This window comes from Neovison vison, chromosome 6 (genome assembly GCF_020171115.1).
Source record: "Neovison vison isolate M4711 chromosome 6, ASM_NN_V1, whole genome shotgun sequence".
NCBI lineage: Eukaryota > Metazoa > Chordata > Mammalia > Carnivora > Mustelidae > Neogale > Neogale vison.
This window is the reverse complement of record NC_058096.1, coordinates 81,767,142-81,782,570: the sequence shown is the minus strand read 5'-3', so window position 1 is coordinate 81,782,570 and position 15,429 is coordinate 81,767,142. Positions and strand designations below refer to the sequence as shown.

At 42.7% G+C, this 15,429-nt stretch overlaps 1 protein-coding gene across 3 annotated transcripts in view; it reads right to left on the bottom strand.

The window, feature by feature from the left end:
- Window positions 1-15,429, bottom strand: part of KCNAB1 (potassium voltage-gated channel subfamily A regulatory beta subunit 1) — a 403,134-nt gene that overhangs the window by 70,877 nt on the left and 316,828 nt on the right. For all 3 annotated transcript variants that reach the window (XM_044251653.1, XM_044251654.1, XM_044251655.1), the window contains exons 3-7: window positions 12,906-12,943; window positions 9,145-9,224; window positions 7,984-8,028; window positions 4,370-4,414; window positions 2,536-2,579 (exon numbers count right to left, since the gene is read on the bottom strand). In XM_044251653.1, the coding sequence (XP_044107588.1) occupies window positions 2,536-2,579; window positions 4,370-4,414; window positions 7,984-8,028; window positions 9,145-9,224; window positions 12,906-12,943 (252 nt within the window). The remainder of the gene's footprint in view (window positions 1-2,535; window positions 2,580-4,369; window positions 4,415-7,983; window positions 8,029-9,144; window positions 9,225-12,905; window positions 12,944-15,429) is intronic.

Sequence of the window (15,429 nt, the reverse complement as noted above, 5' to 3'; positions counted from 1 at the left end):
AACTATAAAACACTGATGAGAGGATCTGAAGATGACACAAACAAATGAAAAGATATTCCATGCTCACCAACAAAGAGAAAAATTTTGTTAAAACAGCCATACTACCCAAAGCAATCTACAGGTTCAACACAATCCCTATCAAAATACCAATGGCATTTTTCACAGAACTAGAACAAATAATTCTAAAACTTATATGGAGCAAAATATCCTTAATAGTCAAAGCAATCTTGAAAAAGAAGGACAAAGCTGGAGGTATCACAATCCCAGATTTCAAGATACACTCCAAAGTTGTAGTAATCAAAATAGTATGGTACCAACACAGAAATAGACACATGGATCTATGGAACAAAATAGCCCGGAAATACACCCACGAGTACATGGTCAATTAATCTATGACAAAGAAGGCAAGAATATGCAACAGAAAAAAAAGACAGTCTCTTCAACAAATGGTTTTGGGAAAACTAGACAGCTACATGTAAAGAACGAAATTGGACTTTCTTAGACCATACACAAAAATAAACTCAAAGGGATTAAAGACCTGAATGTGAGACCTGAAACTCTAAAATTTTTAGAAGAAAACATAGGCAGTAATCTCTTTGACATCAGACACAGAAACATTTTTCTAGATTTCTCTCTTTTGGTAAAGGGAAAAAAAGCAAAAGTAAACTACTAGGACTACACCAAAATAAAAAGCTTTTGCACAGTGAAAAAGCCATCAACAACAAAAAAGACAACCCATCAAATGGGAGAAGATATGTGCAAATGATATATCCAATAAAGAGTTAATATTCAAAATATATAAAGAACTTGTACAACTTGGCACCGAAAAATATAAATAATCCAATTTAAAAATGGGAAGAAGACATGGACAGACATTTTTCCAAAGAATATATGCAGATGGCCAACAGACACATGGAAAGATGCTCAACATCATAATTCCTTGTCATTGAGGAAATGCAAACTAAAACCACAATGAGTTATCACCTCATACCTGTCAGAATGGCAAAAATTAAAAATGCAAGGAACAAGTGTTAGTTTGGATGTGGAGAGAAAGGAACTTTTTTGAATTGTTGGTGGGAACACAAACAGGTGCAGCCACTGTGGGAAACAGTATGGAGGTTCCTCAAAAAATTAAAAATAGAATTACCATAATTCTACTCCTGGGTATTCACCCAAAGAATACAGAAACACTAATTCAAAAAGATAATATACACCCCTATGTGTATTGCAGCTTTATTTACATTAGCCATGATATGGAAGCAACACAAGTATTCCTTCATAGATGAATGGGTTAAGGAGATTTTATATATATATATATATATATATATAAAATATGAATGATGGACTATTACTCAGCTATAAAAAAAGAATGAAATCTCACCACTTGCAATGACATGGAGGGATCTAGAGAGTATAATGCTAAGTGAAATCAGTCAGAGAAGGCAAACACCATATGAGATCACTCACATGCGGAATTTAAGAAACAAAACCAATGAAAAAAGAAAAAAAGAGACAAACCAAAGGACAGACTCTTAAATATAGAGAAAAAACTGGTGATTACTAGAAGAGAGGTGGGTGGGGGGAATGGGTGAAACCAGTGAAGGGGATTAAGAGTATATTTACTGTGATGGACACTGAGCAATTATGAAAGTGTTGATTCACTGTACTATACATTTGAAACTGTATAGTAATAATACTGTATGTTTACTGTATTAAAATTAAAAATATATCACAATAAAAAAATTTTAAATAAAATAAAATTATCATAGTCTTAGCACATGTCCATACAAAAGCCTGTACACAGATATTCGTAGCAGTATTATTTATAAGTAAAAAAATGAAAACATTAACTGATGAATGAAAAAACAAGATGTCGTCTATCTATACAATGGAATTTTACTTGGCAGTAAAGAGGAATGAAGTACTGACACTTGTTAAAACATGGATGAACATTATGTTAAGTGAAAAAAAGCCAGTCACAAAGAAGTACATATTGTAATGGTCTCATTCATATAAAATATCCAGAACTGGCCAATTTATACAGACAAAAGTAGATTAGCGGTGGCTTGGGGCTGTGGAAGAGGGTAGGGAGAAGGTGGGAAGTGACTCCTAGTGGGTACTAGGTTTCTTTGTAGAGTGATGAAAACGTTTTAAAATTCAATTTATGGTGATGATTGTACAACTCCTTTATACTCAGAACCAATGAACTGTGCACTTTAAATGGGTAAACTCTTATGGTATGTAAATTATACTTCAATAAAGCTCTTTTAAAAAGTCTTAGTGAAGTGTTTTATCAATGCCAGCACAGCTGTAAATGAGAAGAGTTTTAGAGAATTTGTCCTTTTTCTTTTGTGTTGCCAACTGTCTTCTCTATATCACCACACTCCTACATTAAAACCCAGAAAGACTGTTGTTGATCATGATTCTCTTTATAAAGAATTTCCACCCCCCCAAGTGGGTTTTGAACCTATTTGGTTGATACCTTTCCTGAATCAGCAGCCCAGAAATGAAGATAAAATGAAATGCTGTACCTACCTTCAATAATATGTTTTCTTGACAACCCTCTTTCCGTTTCAGCTCTAACAAGAAAAAGAAGCAAATGACTTTGAGTGGGGGTGTGTTTTTTTTAAAATTGCTGTTACAAAAGTACAGAAGAGTAATCACTCTAAATTGAATTGCTAATTTTATACCCTATTCTTGGCAAATTCTACACCAGTTGAGGAGAGAAGCCTGGTGAGCCATGCACTGAGCCCCTTTTCTTTGCAGACCCCAGTTGATAAATTAACTATTACTCTCATCACATGATATCATTAATAACTCAGCCATGCGTGCCCTGTCCATATATACTGTGACATAAGGCTCAATCTTCCCACCTCACCCTCAACTCAACCCAAACCATCCCCACCCCTAAAAAAAGCCTTGACATAAGTTTGTGAGCTGCCCATAAGTTTCGCTTTTCTGAGAAAGGAAGCACATTTGGAAGTGCCTTTTGACTTGCAAAAGAAATTTAACAATTAATTTCTGTTAAAATGTGATGTCAATCTTTCTTACATTGGTATCTGAAGAAGACAAACATTCAATTAGGACTTTTGTCTTTCCAGACCATCCTCACATTCTGGCCAATTAGAAAGAAATATGGTTCCTGAGTTTTAAAGTCTTCATGAAATATTTCTTCAACATCACTCTCTGTGGCCACCTCTTCTTAAAACACAGTAGTTCACCATCTGCCTTTGGTGATTTTGAATCTTTTATAAAAGCATTAGATGGTATTGGGTGCAGTACTCCACTACGTAATGGGTCTTGGGGATTGTCTTCCTCCCTGTTGATTTCTTAAGTATAGGCACAGCTTTCAGTACCATTGCAAAAACACTGAGTAACAGCACCATGAATCAGAGCGGAGACACAGCAAATCTACCTTTCTCAGAAGCACCATGTTGCCTGAATTTTTAGAGGTGATAAATAAAAATCTACAGTCCATCTTTCTGTCTTCATGGTCATCATAAACAAGCTCAAAAATAGCAATATGATATGAGTGTGTGTATGGGGGGGTATTTACATACATGTACACTTTGATTAGAAGATTCCTAAGGAACTGTCTTCTGTCTCCAATTTTGTTTTCAACTGCTCCCTCTCCATTATAGGGAGGTAAATAAGGCTTTGCTGGTTTGTGTTTGTTTTTGTTATTTGTTAAGACTCCATGGAAATATTTGTGATTTCTATGAAAAGGTATGTGGAATAGCCAGACTTTTAAGTTCTGCTGAATTGTGTAAATACCAGTTTAAACACCAGTAGGCTTATCAGAGGCCAATTTGTCCTATGAGATTTGCTTGCCTCCCACAACAGAGGAGGACCTCTCTTTCATTTGCCTGCCAATGAGTGATATGGTAACTTCCTGTTACTCTCCAAAAGGCAGTCCTCTTGATCAACATTCTCACACCTTCTGCTGAAATGACCAGAGACTCCCATATGGGGCCAGACAAGATACTTTTATCTTCACATTCCATGGAAGTCTTTGGGTTTTGGCAGATTCGAATAGCTTTTCTTCTGTGATGCTATGTGCTTGTTTTCTTTTCCGAAAATTTGAACTCTATTTTGGAAATGGTTCTAAGTATGAGGCTGGTATTGGAAGATCTCCATGAATTACTTAGTAACAAGTGGTCACATGCTTTACACTAAATTTCTTTGGGGCATCTCGCTAAAATTGAATCCTAGACTAATTGCTACTTTCTTCAAGGCAGAAAAAATAATCTTTCTCTCCAAATCAATTAATTTTAGTACATTAGATGCAAAATGGTTGCCCAAAAGGATAAAAGCATGAACTACTAGTTGTTTCCTGTCAAGCAAAGAAAAGAAAAGGTATTTAACTTACTTTCCACCCCAGTAGAGTTTGGTTGTTATGACCAGGCTGGACCTCCTATATGTTAGACAAACAGAGAGAAATATTAAATAAATTGTTGGGTTTTTGCACTGAGTCGTATTATTATACCACCAGAAAGAATTTATTGTACTTCCCATTTAAAAAAAAAAAAAACTGGTAAAGAGATAAATTTGTTAATTCATGTCACTGAAATATTGGGACAAAGGGAAGCTGATGAGTGGGTATGTGAAGTCAGATCCTAGATAAGAGGTTGGAGGGGAATGACCTTTACCTAGAAAGTCAGGTGGAGGAAGCTGATGGGGGGGTTGGTGAAGAGGGCTAGTGGGAGGCATGGAGGGGCAGGAATGGTTAATGAGAGGGTGAGTGAGAGGATTTAAAGGATGAACTGCTTTAGCAGCACCCATTAACGCTTATTTAGCATCTGACATAACACTGATTGAGTGTGAGCTTTCCTGGGGCTCAGTCCATACTCTGCCAAGGACCATGGACCCTAGAGGCTCTGAATTATTCTGCTTTCCAGCTATGACATTCTCAGGCAGTAACTGACAGCCCGGAGAGAGGAATGATAGAGTAGTCAATCAATAGGAATAAATTTTCTTTGAGTGTTTCATTAAATGGAAACATTATTTTAGGAAAACAGTCCTAAAGTTCTTAACTCAAGGTTTGAACCACTTTACTCCGAAGGGAATGAGATGTGGAAATCTCATCAGCAAATTTATTGCGTTCTCCAAACCACACCCAAGGGCAGGAAAAGGCCACGGTATCATCACGATGGTGGAATAGGAAAGGTGTCTTGAGAACTACAGTCACATAATTTACAATCAGGAGCCAGATCTCAGTATGATTTATTTTCTCCAGGTCTGTAATTCAATTGAACTGGTCTAGGAAAAAAAAATCATTTGAGATTCAAAGGTTACGGCCAAATTTTGGGAGTATTTGAGATAAGGCTTTTATAATTCCATCAGCTGAGGAGCCGATGCCTTGGGGCCGAGAAATAAGAGCCTCACAAGATGAATGATAACCAATGGGGAACATGGGTGACAATTCTGACAGCTTAGCTACAACCGGAAAAATTTGTAGAAAATGTCAGCAACCCCATTCCACGGAAGTTAATTCCCTGAAAAGTAATTTGAATCACTGTAACGGAAGCTCTACAGATCCCTGTGTCTAGAGATTACACATTGCGGAAGGCCTAACGCACTTTCCAGGTTAATCCATCAACCTCACGATACCTAGTGTGACAGCAATCTGCCCCAGGGGAGCCAGGTCTCCTTTAGCAAACATTTTCACAGCTTCAAGAAGAGACCGGATGGAATATCATAAAAAATGAATGCAGTCCTCTCGATGATTCAGAGCGGCTGGGTTGGCCAGAGCTGTACATCCTTGCCAAATACTATCAGAGACTTGGTTCTTTTTTTTTTTTTTTCTTTTTTCCAAAGTTAGGTTTTGTGGAAAATGTCTGGGTTCCATGGGTGTGCACACTAACATGCACATTCCGGTAGGAAGAGCATCCAGTGATACCGGCAAGTCATCACCGACCATCATGGCGGCACTTCCGGCAATTCTTCCGAGTGGGTGGAGAATGACAAGATGAGTATGCGACACGGATCAGCACAGCTTTCCAACTGCTTTGGCACACGTCATCTCACTTTATCAGCATGACACTTCATGAACAGTTATGTGGTCCATTATACCGATGGGGAAACTGAGACTCAGACAAGTAAAGTAATATGCTCTGGAAAACACAGTAGGCAAGGGATAGTGCTGGGACTGGAAGCCAAAAATGCTAAGTGAAATTGCTTTTAGAGACTCCGTGCTATGGTTTGTCTTTTCACCAGCTGTATAGGGGTAGCTGTGTACTGATATCAATACTCTGTAGCATGGTGACAGCTGGGGTTTTATCTGTGAGACTGAAAGGCTGTTTTTAAAAAAGATGCATGATAACCTGGTTTCTTATAGGTGTATAACAGGCTCTGCAAACCACGGAGAGTGAGGGCTAGAGGCCGTCTGGGTGTTAAGGGGAAAGAGCTGCCACACGTATGCTCCCCTTCTTCCTCAGGTGTCCTCTGTCGGCCCGCCCCTCGATGCACAGTTCATGGAGCTCTTGGTGGAATCATCTCCAGGGTCTCCGTCATGAACTCAACTGTGCCCCCTAAAAAGGCATAGTCAAGTCCTAACTCCCAATACCTCAGAAGGTGAGTTTATTTGGAAATGGGGTCATTACAGATGTAATCAAATTAAGATGAGGTCATACTGGAGTAGGGGGAGTCCTTAATCCAATATGACCGGTGTCCTCTTAAGAAGACACACAGGTGCACACGAGGGAGGCGGCCATCTGATGGCAGAGGTAGAGGTTGGGTGCAGCCGCAGGCTGAGGAACTTGGCCCATGATTGCCAGCAGAAGCCCAAAGCTAGGAAGAGCCAAGGAGGGAGTCTACTCAGAGTTTCAGAAAGAGCATGGCTTGGCCCAGACCTTGATTTTGTACTTCTGGCCTCCAGAGCTGTGAGAGAACCTACTTCTGTTGTCTGAAGGCACGGGGTCTGCGGCACTTGGTTCCAGGAGCCCTAAGAGAGTGGGGAGTCCCTTTTTGGGAGATGATGGATGGACCAGCCTTCTGAGTGGGAATGGAATTCCAGCAAAGTGGAGGACTGGGCGGGGCTGTGAATATTTTTCCATATTTAAGGTTGAATATGGTTTTCTCTAAATACCCTTACAATCCCTGGAGTACGGGAGGAGGAACAGGGAGAGGGAGAAAGTGGGTCACCAACCTTTATTTGTTCATCTCTCCATAAATTTCTGGGTTTCCTTTTCCACTAATACTGCAGAGCTCTTGTTTATCTGGCCAAGAGCTGATCTTCTACCAGAGAGGAGGAGGACCCCAGATTGTCCCGTGGTCTTCACCTGATTTTCTACTCATGCTGGGGATGAAGTGGCTGTCGTGGTTGATATGCATAGTGCAGTGGAGGGGGACTGCCTCCCTACCCTCCTACAGGGGAGGCATTCCTCTTTACCAATGGTGTTGGCTACAGCTCGCCATGAGATAGGATGTGACCCCATCAATGACAGAAGATGAAGCCCTTTCCTGAATGCCCAGATAATAGGGCTTCCTGCACACAGCAAAGGTAATGGCTAATTGTGTTCAGATAAGGGAGCTTTCGGCCATTTGCCACAAAGACTTCTTTCTTCATTATTTCTTTGCATCCTGACTTGTTAGTAAAATGAACAGTGAACATAGAGACATCTGCATAGATATGCAGCTTCCTATAGCTGCCTTCCTTCACCAAATTACCACAAATGGCAGGGAGAAGCCATGAAAATGCCACTTTCTTTCATGCGTTGACTATCTCGTGAACATCCCTTCCTTCTCGGCTCAACCTCGTGGTAATTCATTGCAATCGATGACTCGTCAATACCCTTTGAAGCACATGTAATGAACTTGTTGGTATTTATTTTCAAACCGCTATAAATCATCTCTTTACTAAGAATTGATTTTTTTTTTGACAGCCTTTTGTTCAGCTGTCATGCAATTTTATTTTCCCTTCTCTGGTACAAAATAATAACAGTGTGTTTAAAGGCAAGTACATGATTCTGGTGAATGCATTACCTCCAGCCTTTCTTCTTGATGATGCTCCCCAGAATCACTTCAGCCCTGGAAGGGAAACAGAAAATGGCTTAGGATACAGCATCCTGGAAATGCAAGAGTCAATCCCAAACCACGAGAGCCATTCCTTGTTTGAACTCTCCGTGCCTACATGTCCCGAAAATAGAAGCCGCTCTCGGCTAGTAGCACAGTTTCTGCTGTTTCTGCTTGTGCCTGCAGAATCCGGCTCCTGGAGCATTCCAGAAGCACCTGCCAAATCCTGACACGCTGGCAGGAGACCGCCTGTGGTCCTGATACTAAGAAACAACAGAGTCATTTGGCAGTTGGGTGTTTTTGAACCACTGATCCCGTATATAAATATCCCGTTTGGCGGAGTCCAGTGGGAGTCAAGGCTTCCCTTTTAATTCCCGTGGTCTTCGGTTGTGCCCAGGGAGGACAATGAGACCTGGCACGAGGGTACACTCCCCACATGGCCTGACTGAGCCGTGAGTCCTGTCTCAGAGCCCCAGCCTGCTCTGGGGTCCATGCAAAGGCTGGAGCTGGTGTGACTTCACTCGCAAAAGCAGCAAGGCTCTCCCACAGGCATCTCTGTCCTCAGAGTGGGGTCTGAAATGCCCTCCTATAAAACAGACTAAATTTCTTGGCATCTCTGAGGACCCCACTTTTAATCCCTGCTCTCCTTGTGCTAGGTGGAGGGATGGGCCCACCAATGGGAAAAGCAGTCCCAGATTCCTGGCAGAGAGAACGTCCCAGTTTCCCTCCAGTTGGGGGGGGGGCAGTGGTGAGGAACAATGACATGTGGTTATAAAATAACAGGATGAGCTTTGGAACCAGTACGCTGGAATCTGCTCGTTTACTCCCTTACTCAGGTAGCCAACTCACATTTCTTGATCTCTGTCACCACGCTGGTACCAGCCATCTCTGCCCTTCAGGTGGCCCATGGCGAGGTTTTCAGTCCACTTGTCATACGGGGCCAGGGGTGGGAAGGTTTGGGTGGGCAGGGAGGACCAGAAGCAGTCAATACCCCCAACTCAGGGGATGGGGATAGAGAAAGGGAGAAAAGCAGTGCCACCAGAGTGTCATGTCAGCCATGGTCTGGGCAGACTCTTGGTACCACAAATGCCACTTGAGGGGCACAGAAAGGCCCTCAAGGCAGTCACTTACTTTCCAGCAGCATAGACTTCAGCGGTATCAAAGAGATTCACTCCACTTTCGTAGGCAATCGTCATCAGCCGTTCAGCAACCTGCAAGACGGTGTGGAGGTCATTCAGAAAAGCCAAATGGTTTCCCAACGCAGGAAACCACTTTGTAATCCTCTGCTGGTCTTTAAGAACACAGAAATCTCACTATAACCACTCCTTGCTTTTATCAGTTGCATTACAGAATGAAAAAGAAGAAGAAGATTCAAGATACCAGCATATATAGGGGAAAAGCTTTATAGGGGGAAAACACCCCTTGCCTCAGATAGAGACCCGGCCCTAAGAGATTTCCTCCAACATTGGGATAAGTCAGCCCTCAGGAGCAGGGTGAGGTAAGGTGGGGAGATCTGTGTTTCTCACTCTGCTTGGAAGATCTGGTTTGACAACATTCTCTGCGGCATCGTAATCTCTCTGACAAAGAGTGTCAGTTGTACCACTGGTGACTCCATTTCTCTTCTTCTCTTTTCTCCAAGCCAATAGGTTTTGGCAGGGGGGTGACTCCTGACCTAAAAGCCTGTGCTTTTTCCGCTTGAGGCTTAGTGGACCGTGCTGATGAACCAGAGGACAGACAGAGCCCTAACAGCACCCGTAGCTCAGCAAAACCCCGGCCGCAGCCACGGAGCCACCAGCCAGCTGGATGGCAGAGGGGAGGGAGTGAGGGCATGTGCTGGCTCGGGGGATCCCGCTCCCCACCATTCAGCCTGCAAATACATCCCCACGCTCCTTGTTCCTTCCTTTGTGCTGCTGGACACCAAGGGCAAGCATCCAGCGGTACCAAGAGTAAGAGTGCCAGTGTCCCTAGAAACAGCACCCGGAGGGGAGGCTGTAGTGGGACAGCGATAAACAACAGGGCAGAGGACACTTTTTCATTTTGCTGACAGACCTACTGGTCCACTGAAAAATCACACACCTCACAAGTAATTAAAATGGATTTTTCCAAAAAAAAAAAAAAATGGCTTTTTCCATTACGTGTTTGATTGCAGGCTGAGGTTGCTTCATCAGCATTTCCAAGATGAAGTCTTTCCCTGTTGTTTTTAAAATCGGCATATCAAGAAAATTATTAGGCTAGAAAAAGGGAGTCCACGCCAATCCTTTAGAATAATAGCTGTGTTAGAATAACTTAGTATGTGATGTGACATAACACAAGGAAAATACACGGTGCAAACCCTGGCCTATGTCATGATGGGGAAAACTATACTTGTCTTAACTTTAATTTCTACCTAGAATAAAGCCAGTTTGACTTGCGTTTATTGTGACGTGCAATTCCAGGAACCCTAACTACCTTATAGGTAAGAAAATATAAATAAAACTCTGAAAATTAAGTGCTAGAAGATAGTGATACATATGTATTTATCGTAGTTATAAATATTCACATGAGTAACCAATATCTTGGTTTTATGATGAAGCCAAATCATCTTAGGAAGGCACCTCCCAGAATTATCTATTGTGATATGTGGGTCCTTTTGATAATACCCGTCAAGTGGCTGTTTGATATATGGTTGAATTCTCCCAGTAATGGGAATATCACCAGCTCCCGAGGCAGTACCGGTGGTTGTCAATGAGCACGTCACAGCCCGGTCGTCCCGGGATTGACAATTTGTACCTGCTTTGTGCTGAGCTCACAGGAATCAGAGGTAAGGCAGAAAAACTGGGGAGGGGAATTCATGGCTACTGGCCTGCTTTTTCCCTCATGGAAAGGTTGAGCTCAGGCAATTCGGCTGCAGGTGGGGCTGTGGTCTGGGCTTCCCCGCCTCCTGCTTGCTGGCATTCTCTCAGCAGGGAGCAGGGGTAAGTCACAGCTGTTCTCTGGAAGGACAGTGGCTTAATGTCCGGTCTGCATCTGAGGCGAGGCGACTGTGGCCATTCACGACAGCTTTATTGTGCAGTTTTTAGAACTATAATTTTGAAATGATGTATTTCAGAGGCCAGCCTTGCACACTCTGACCTGGGCAAGCTGGGCTCGTTGCAGCAGAGAGCAGATACAGTAAAGAGGAGAGCAGACATGAAAGGGGAGATGGTGCCCTTAACAGTTGGCCCTTCTGCTCCTAAAGCAAAGGTATTTTTGTCTTTTTCTCCTCTGGCTGCCATAACAGGCAGTAGAAGGTCATGCAGTTGCTGGATTCAGTGGATAATTAATTTTAGATCTCTCTCCCGGTCACCTGCTTTGTATCTGACTCAAGTCTGTGGCCACGGTTTGATATTTGTGGACTCGTCTCTGTGCCTCCTCCACACACTTTACCTGATACTCGTCAGATAGCCCTATAATGAGCCCTGTGATGACCCCCCAGAGCCTCCTTCAGAACTGGACCTATTCTCCTAGTTGCCAGGAAATTGCACTTGGCTAAAACAGTTGTCCTGCAAAAGGTGAGACCCACTTCCTAGGGCAGCCTCTCTCCAATGACTGGTCATACAAAGGCTATAAATACTCAGTCCTCCGGCCCCAACCTGGGACAACTCTGGGGCCGTCTCAGCTTTGGAGCTTCCCATGGGGTCAGCCCTGGTCTCTTTTAAGACTGCACTGGGGCCCAACTTTCTAATAACTGTTCTGTATGCTAATCTCCAGCATGGTCTACTTTCCAGGGAATCCCCCATGGGACAAACTCTCTATGGTGACCTATGCCCAATCCTGGGAATGGGCATTCAGACAGGTGAGAATGTGCAGATAAGGCTCCTATTCCCTGGATCTAATAAATAACACTGGTGAGCTTGGAAGCAGTGGGAAAGACTGTCTGTTCCCCCAAGGTTCTCCTTAGGAATGATAGTAAGAAGATGGTAAGTTCTGGGCCAGGCATTTGGTTGAACATTTCATTAATCTTAATCGTAATCCTGCTGAGTAGGGGCGATCCCCTGCATTTTACTGATGTGGCAACTGTTAGTAAATGTTAGTAAATCTAGTGGCAGAGGGGGCTGGATCCCACTGAGTGTGTCTGCTCAGACACACTATCCCGGACTCCTCAGTGGTGTTACAGGTAGACAAAAAGGAATCAGAGGGACTTAACGACATGGTCCTTGGGGAGTTATTGACGCTTGATGCCCATGTGACTCACTTATGCCATGAAGATATTCCTTAAAGGCCAGGATAAGAATATCACCGCTTTGAATGTGTCAACAAAGATTTAGAGGAATTCTATGATAAATAAACTCTTATAGCTGCCATTATTGGGTGTCTGCTACCCACCAGTCAGAGGGCTGTATAAACACCTCATGGGTAAAATGTGGTTAACCCTTTCAACGGACCTCCAAGGTAAATGTTATCATCCCATTTCACATCAGAGGACCTGAGGTTCAGAGAGGTTGGATCAACTTGCCCAAGGTGCTGTGACCAGTCGGGACTGAAAGGTCCCAGGCTAGAAAGGAAAAGTCCCTGCAATCTAGGATGAGTTGGTCACTCTAGGTGGAGCCAAAATACACACACACACACACACACACCCTACAGCAATGAAATCTTTCCATAAAGCAACTGAATACTAAAGCCAAATTGGTTTGTTCTCTAACAACTGTGCTTGCATATCTCATAGACTGACAATCTCAAGGGCTGCTAATGGTCTAAATGTGAAAAATACAAGAAACTAATAGTCTAAATGTGAAAAATACAAGAAGTCAAATTATCTTTGACTCAGTCTTAACCATTTCCTTATTAAACACTAGGACCCCCAAGAAAAATACTCCCACTGCAACACTTTATACTTTCTTTGGTCACCAAAATGGAAGCCAAAGGTAACTTACCTCATCTGAGATTTGACCTCCAAATGTCACCCATGTTCCTAGAAAAGAATAAATATTTGCACTTTATTTATAAGCATTTTTCTAATATTATGCATAATGAGAGGAAACACTTTTTCACTCCTTTGCTAGGTCATTCACAAAGGTTTCCAGGGGGCCACATGGGGTATCTGGAAGAAGTCCAGCCTTCCTCCTGCCCTCAGTGAACACTCCAGTGGGGGTCTGTAACCCTCTTCACTCAAAGGACTCATATGCTAATTGAAGCCCTGCCCTACAGATTGATGTTTCTTCTGATGTAGGACCACAAAAGATGGGGTGCAAGAATGCAGTTCTAACAAGCCTGTTTTGGCTCTATATGAATTGTGGTGAAGCCACCAGTTCTGAAGGTACAAGAGAGAAGGTACATGAAGCCAGCATTTCTGAAAAGGAATGGTAGAGCCCTTGTGTTATGGTTCTTCCCTTCTTGACCTCCAAGAAGGGACTCCGCTTTGTATTCCCTCTCAAAAGGAATCCTCTCAGATGTCCTTCCAGTCCCCATGCAAGCCCCAGGAGGTGACACTTCAGCAGGTTCTTTGTTCCAACCTGCTACTTCAGAATGGAAATCTCCATTGGTTTGGAAGTGGAGGCAAGGGCTGCAGTGGGGATTGGGAGGGCAGGGGGAGAGAGGCACAACCAGCAGCCAAATATTTGTATTTGTAAAGCAAGAGGGAAGCAGACACTGGCTCTGGCCAGGCCAGTTTATAGTCCTTGCAATCATTCATTCCCTCCTTGATCCGTTTTTGTTTGTTTGTTTTTTGTTTGTTTTTGTTTTCGTTTTTAGCCTGAATGACCTGCCTGGCAAAGACATTACACCCAGGTGCCAGGGACAGTGAGGTGACCGACCTAATTCTTCTCTCCCAAAAGCTCACAGTTTCCAACACTACGAAGCCAGACTGAGGCAAACCCAAGTCAGTAAGGGAGAGAGTGCTCTACCTAGACCAGAGGGCGGTGGCCCTCTAGAAAGACTTCTTGGGAGAGGTGACACTTTGCTTGAGTCGCAAAGGAGATAGCAGAGTGATGAAGGAAGGAACCGGCAATCTAGATACAGATAGGAGCCCAAGGGAGATAAAGATAAAGGGGTGGGGGCCATTGTCAGCGTGGGCTGACAAGCTGTGGTGGGCCATGGAGCAGAGTGAGAAGACACGGGGTGGGGGGTGCTGAAGGGAGGGGAAGGATGGAGAGCCAGGGAACCACCGATACTTGTGGCGCATACTAAGAAATGCGTGGAGTTATATGTGTTGCATTTCGTAACAGTCAAAGTTAGCATTTATGAACAGCTTACAAATGCTGACAGCATGCTGAGAAACGTGTGTACTTTTATTTCTAATTGTCTTAGCAAACTTCCAAGCCAACCATACTATCCCTCCTTCCAGATGAGGAATCTGATGTCAACCAGCCTTTAATAAGGGAAATACCCAGGATTCCCCAAACAGGCCAGGCTTCAAGAAGGATATCCATTTCATAGCATCTCACTGCCTCATTAGACTATTTCCAAATTAATTATGGCATTTGGATTCTATAGTCCCTAGAAACCGCCTGGTGGAATTATACTTCTCTCTTCTTAGTTTTCAGGAACTATAACAAAAGTAGGATACAAATTATTTTACGTTCTACTCAACATCCCCAGAGATTACAGATGGGCAGCCCATGCTTGAAGACCTGTGTTGCCTGGCTAGAACAATGCTGACCCTCTTGGCATTTTAATAAATTTTGAATAAGGTACAATCATTTAAATAATTAGGAAAATTTTCCTTCAAGTGTCTCATTTCCAGCTTCTTTAACAACAGAAGGCTGGTGTCCTCCACAAGGCAGACATGCCCTGAATCAGAGGGGTAGTGCCCTCTGGGTAAGGATTATGCACTCCCTAGTTCGTGAAAGCCCACGTACCTTCCTTTGGCTCCCACACTGAAATCAAATAGCAGTTATTAGTTACTGTTGTTTTTCTCACTGTAAAGTTAAGGAAAATGTAAGCTTATGCATTTCCTAAGAAAGAGAGATGATTACTAAAAAAGAGAGAGAGAGAGAGAGAGAGAAAGAGAGATAAGAGCACTTTTGGAGAGTTTGGCGGGTTGAACAGGAAGACTGTCCCAACAAAGAATGTGTGCCTAGAAAAATGACAACTTAAGGCACCATAAAAAACCAGCCAGCACTGGTATATGAAGATAGACGTTGAAAAACTTAATGGACTGAAAAAACAGTAATGTTTGTTTTTGAATGCGAATAAAACAAGTGATCTCCTGTGAAATGTAGTTCTCTATTAAAGAAAAAACTGCCTGGGCATCAAAACCTTTTTACAGACAATGCTTTTTATAAGAATCTCTTTTGAATGCAGCAGAAATTATGTGTCTAGAGCATAAACACCCATTTGCAAACATTAGCGTAACCAGAAACATTGTAGCTCAGCATGTTAAAAATACGGTTGAGAACTTTCAGGATCAGTTAAATTATTGGTGGCACTTTCTGTTGCAGCCAATGAGAATGTGGATGA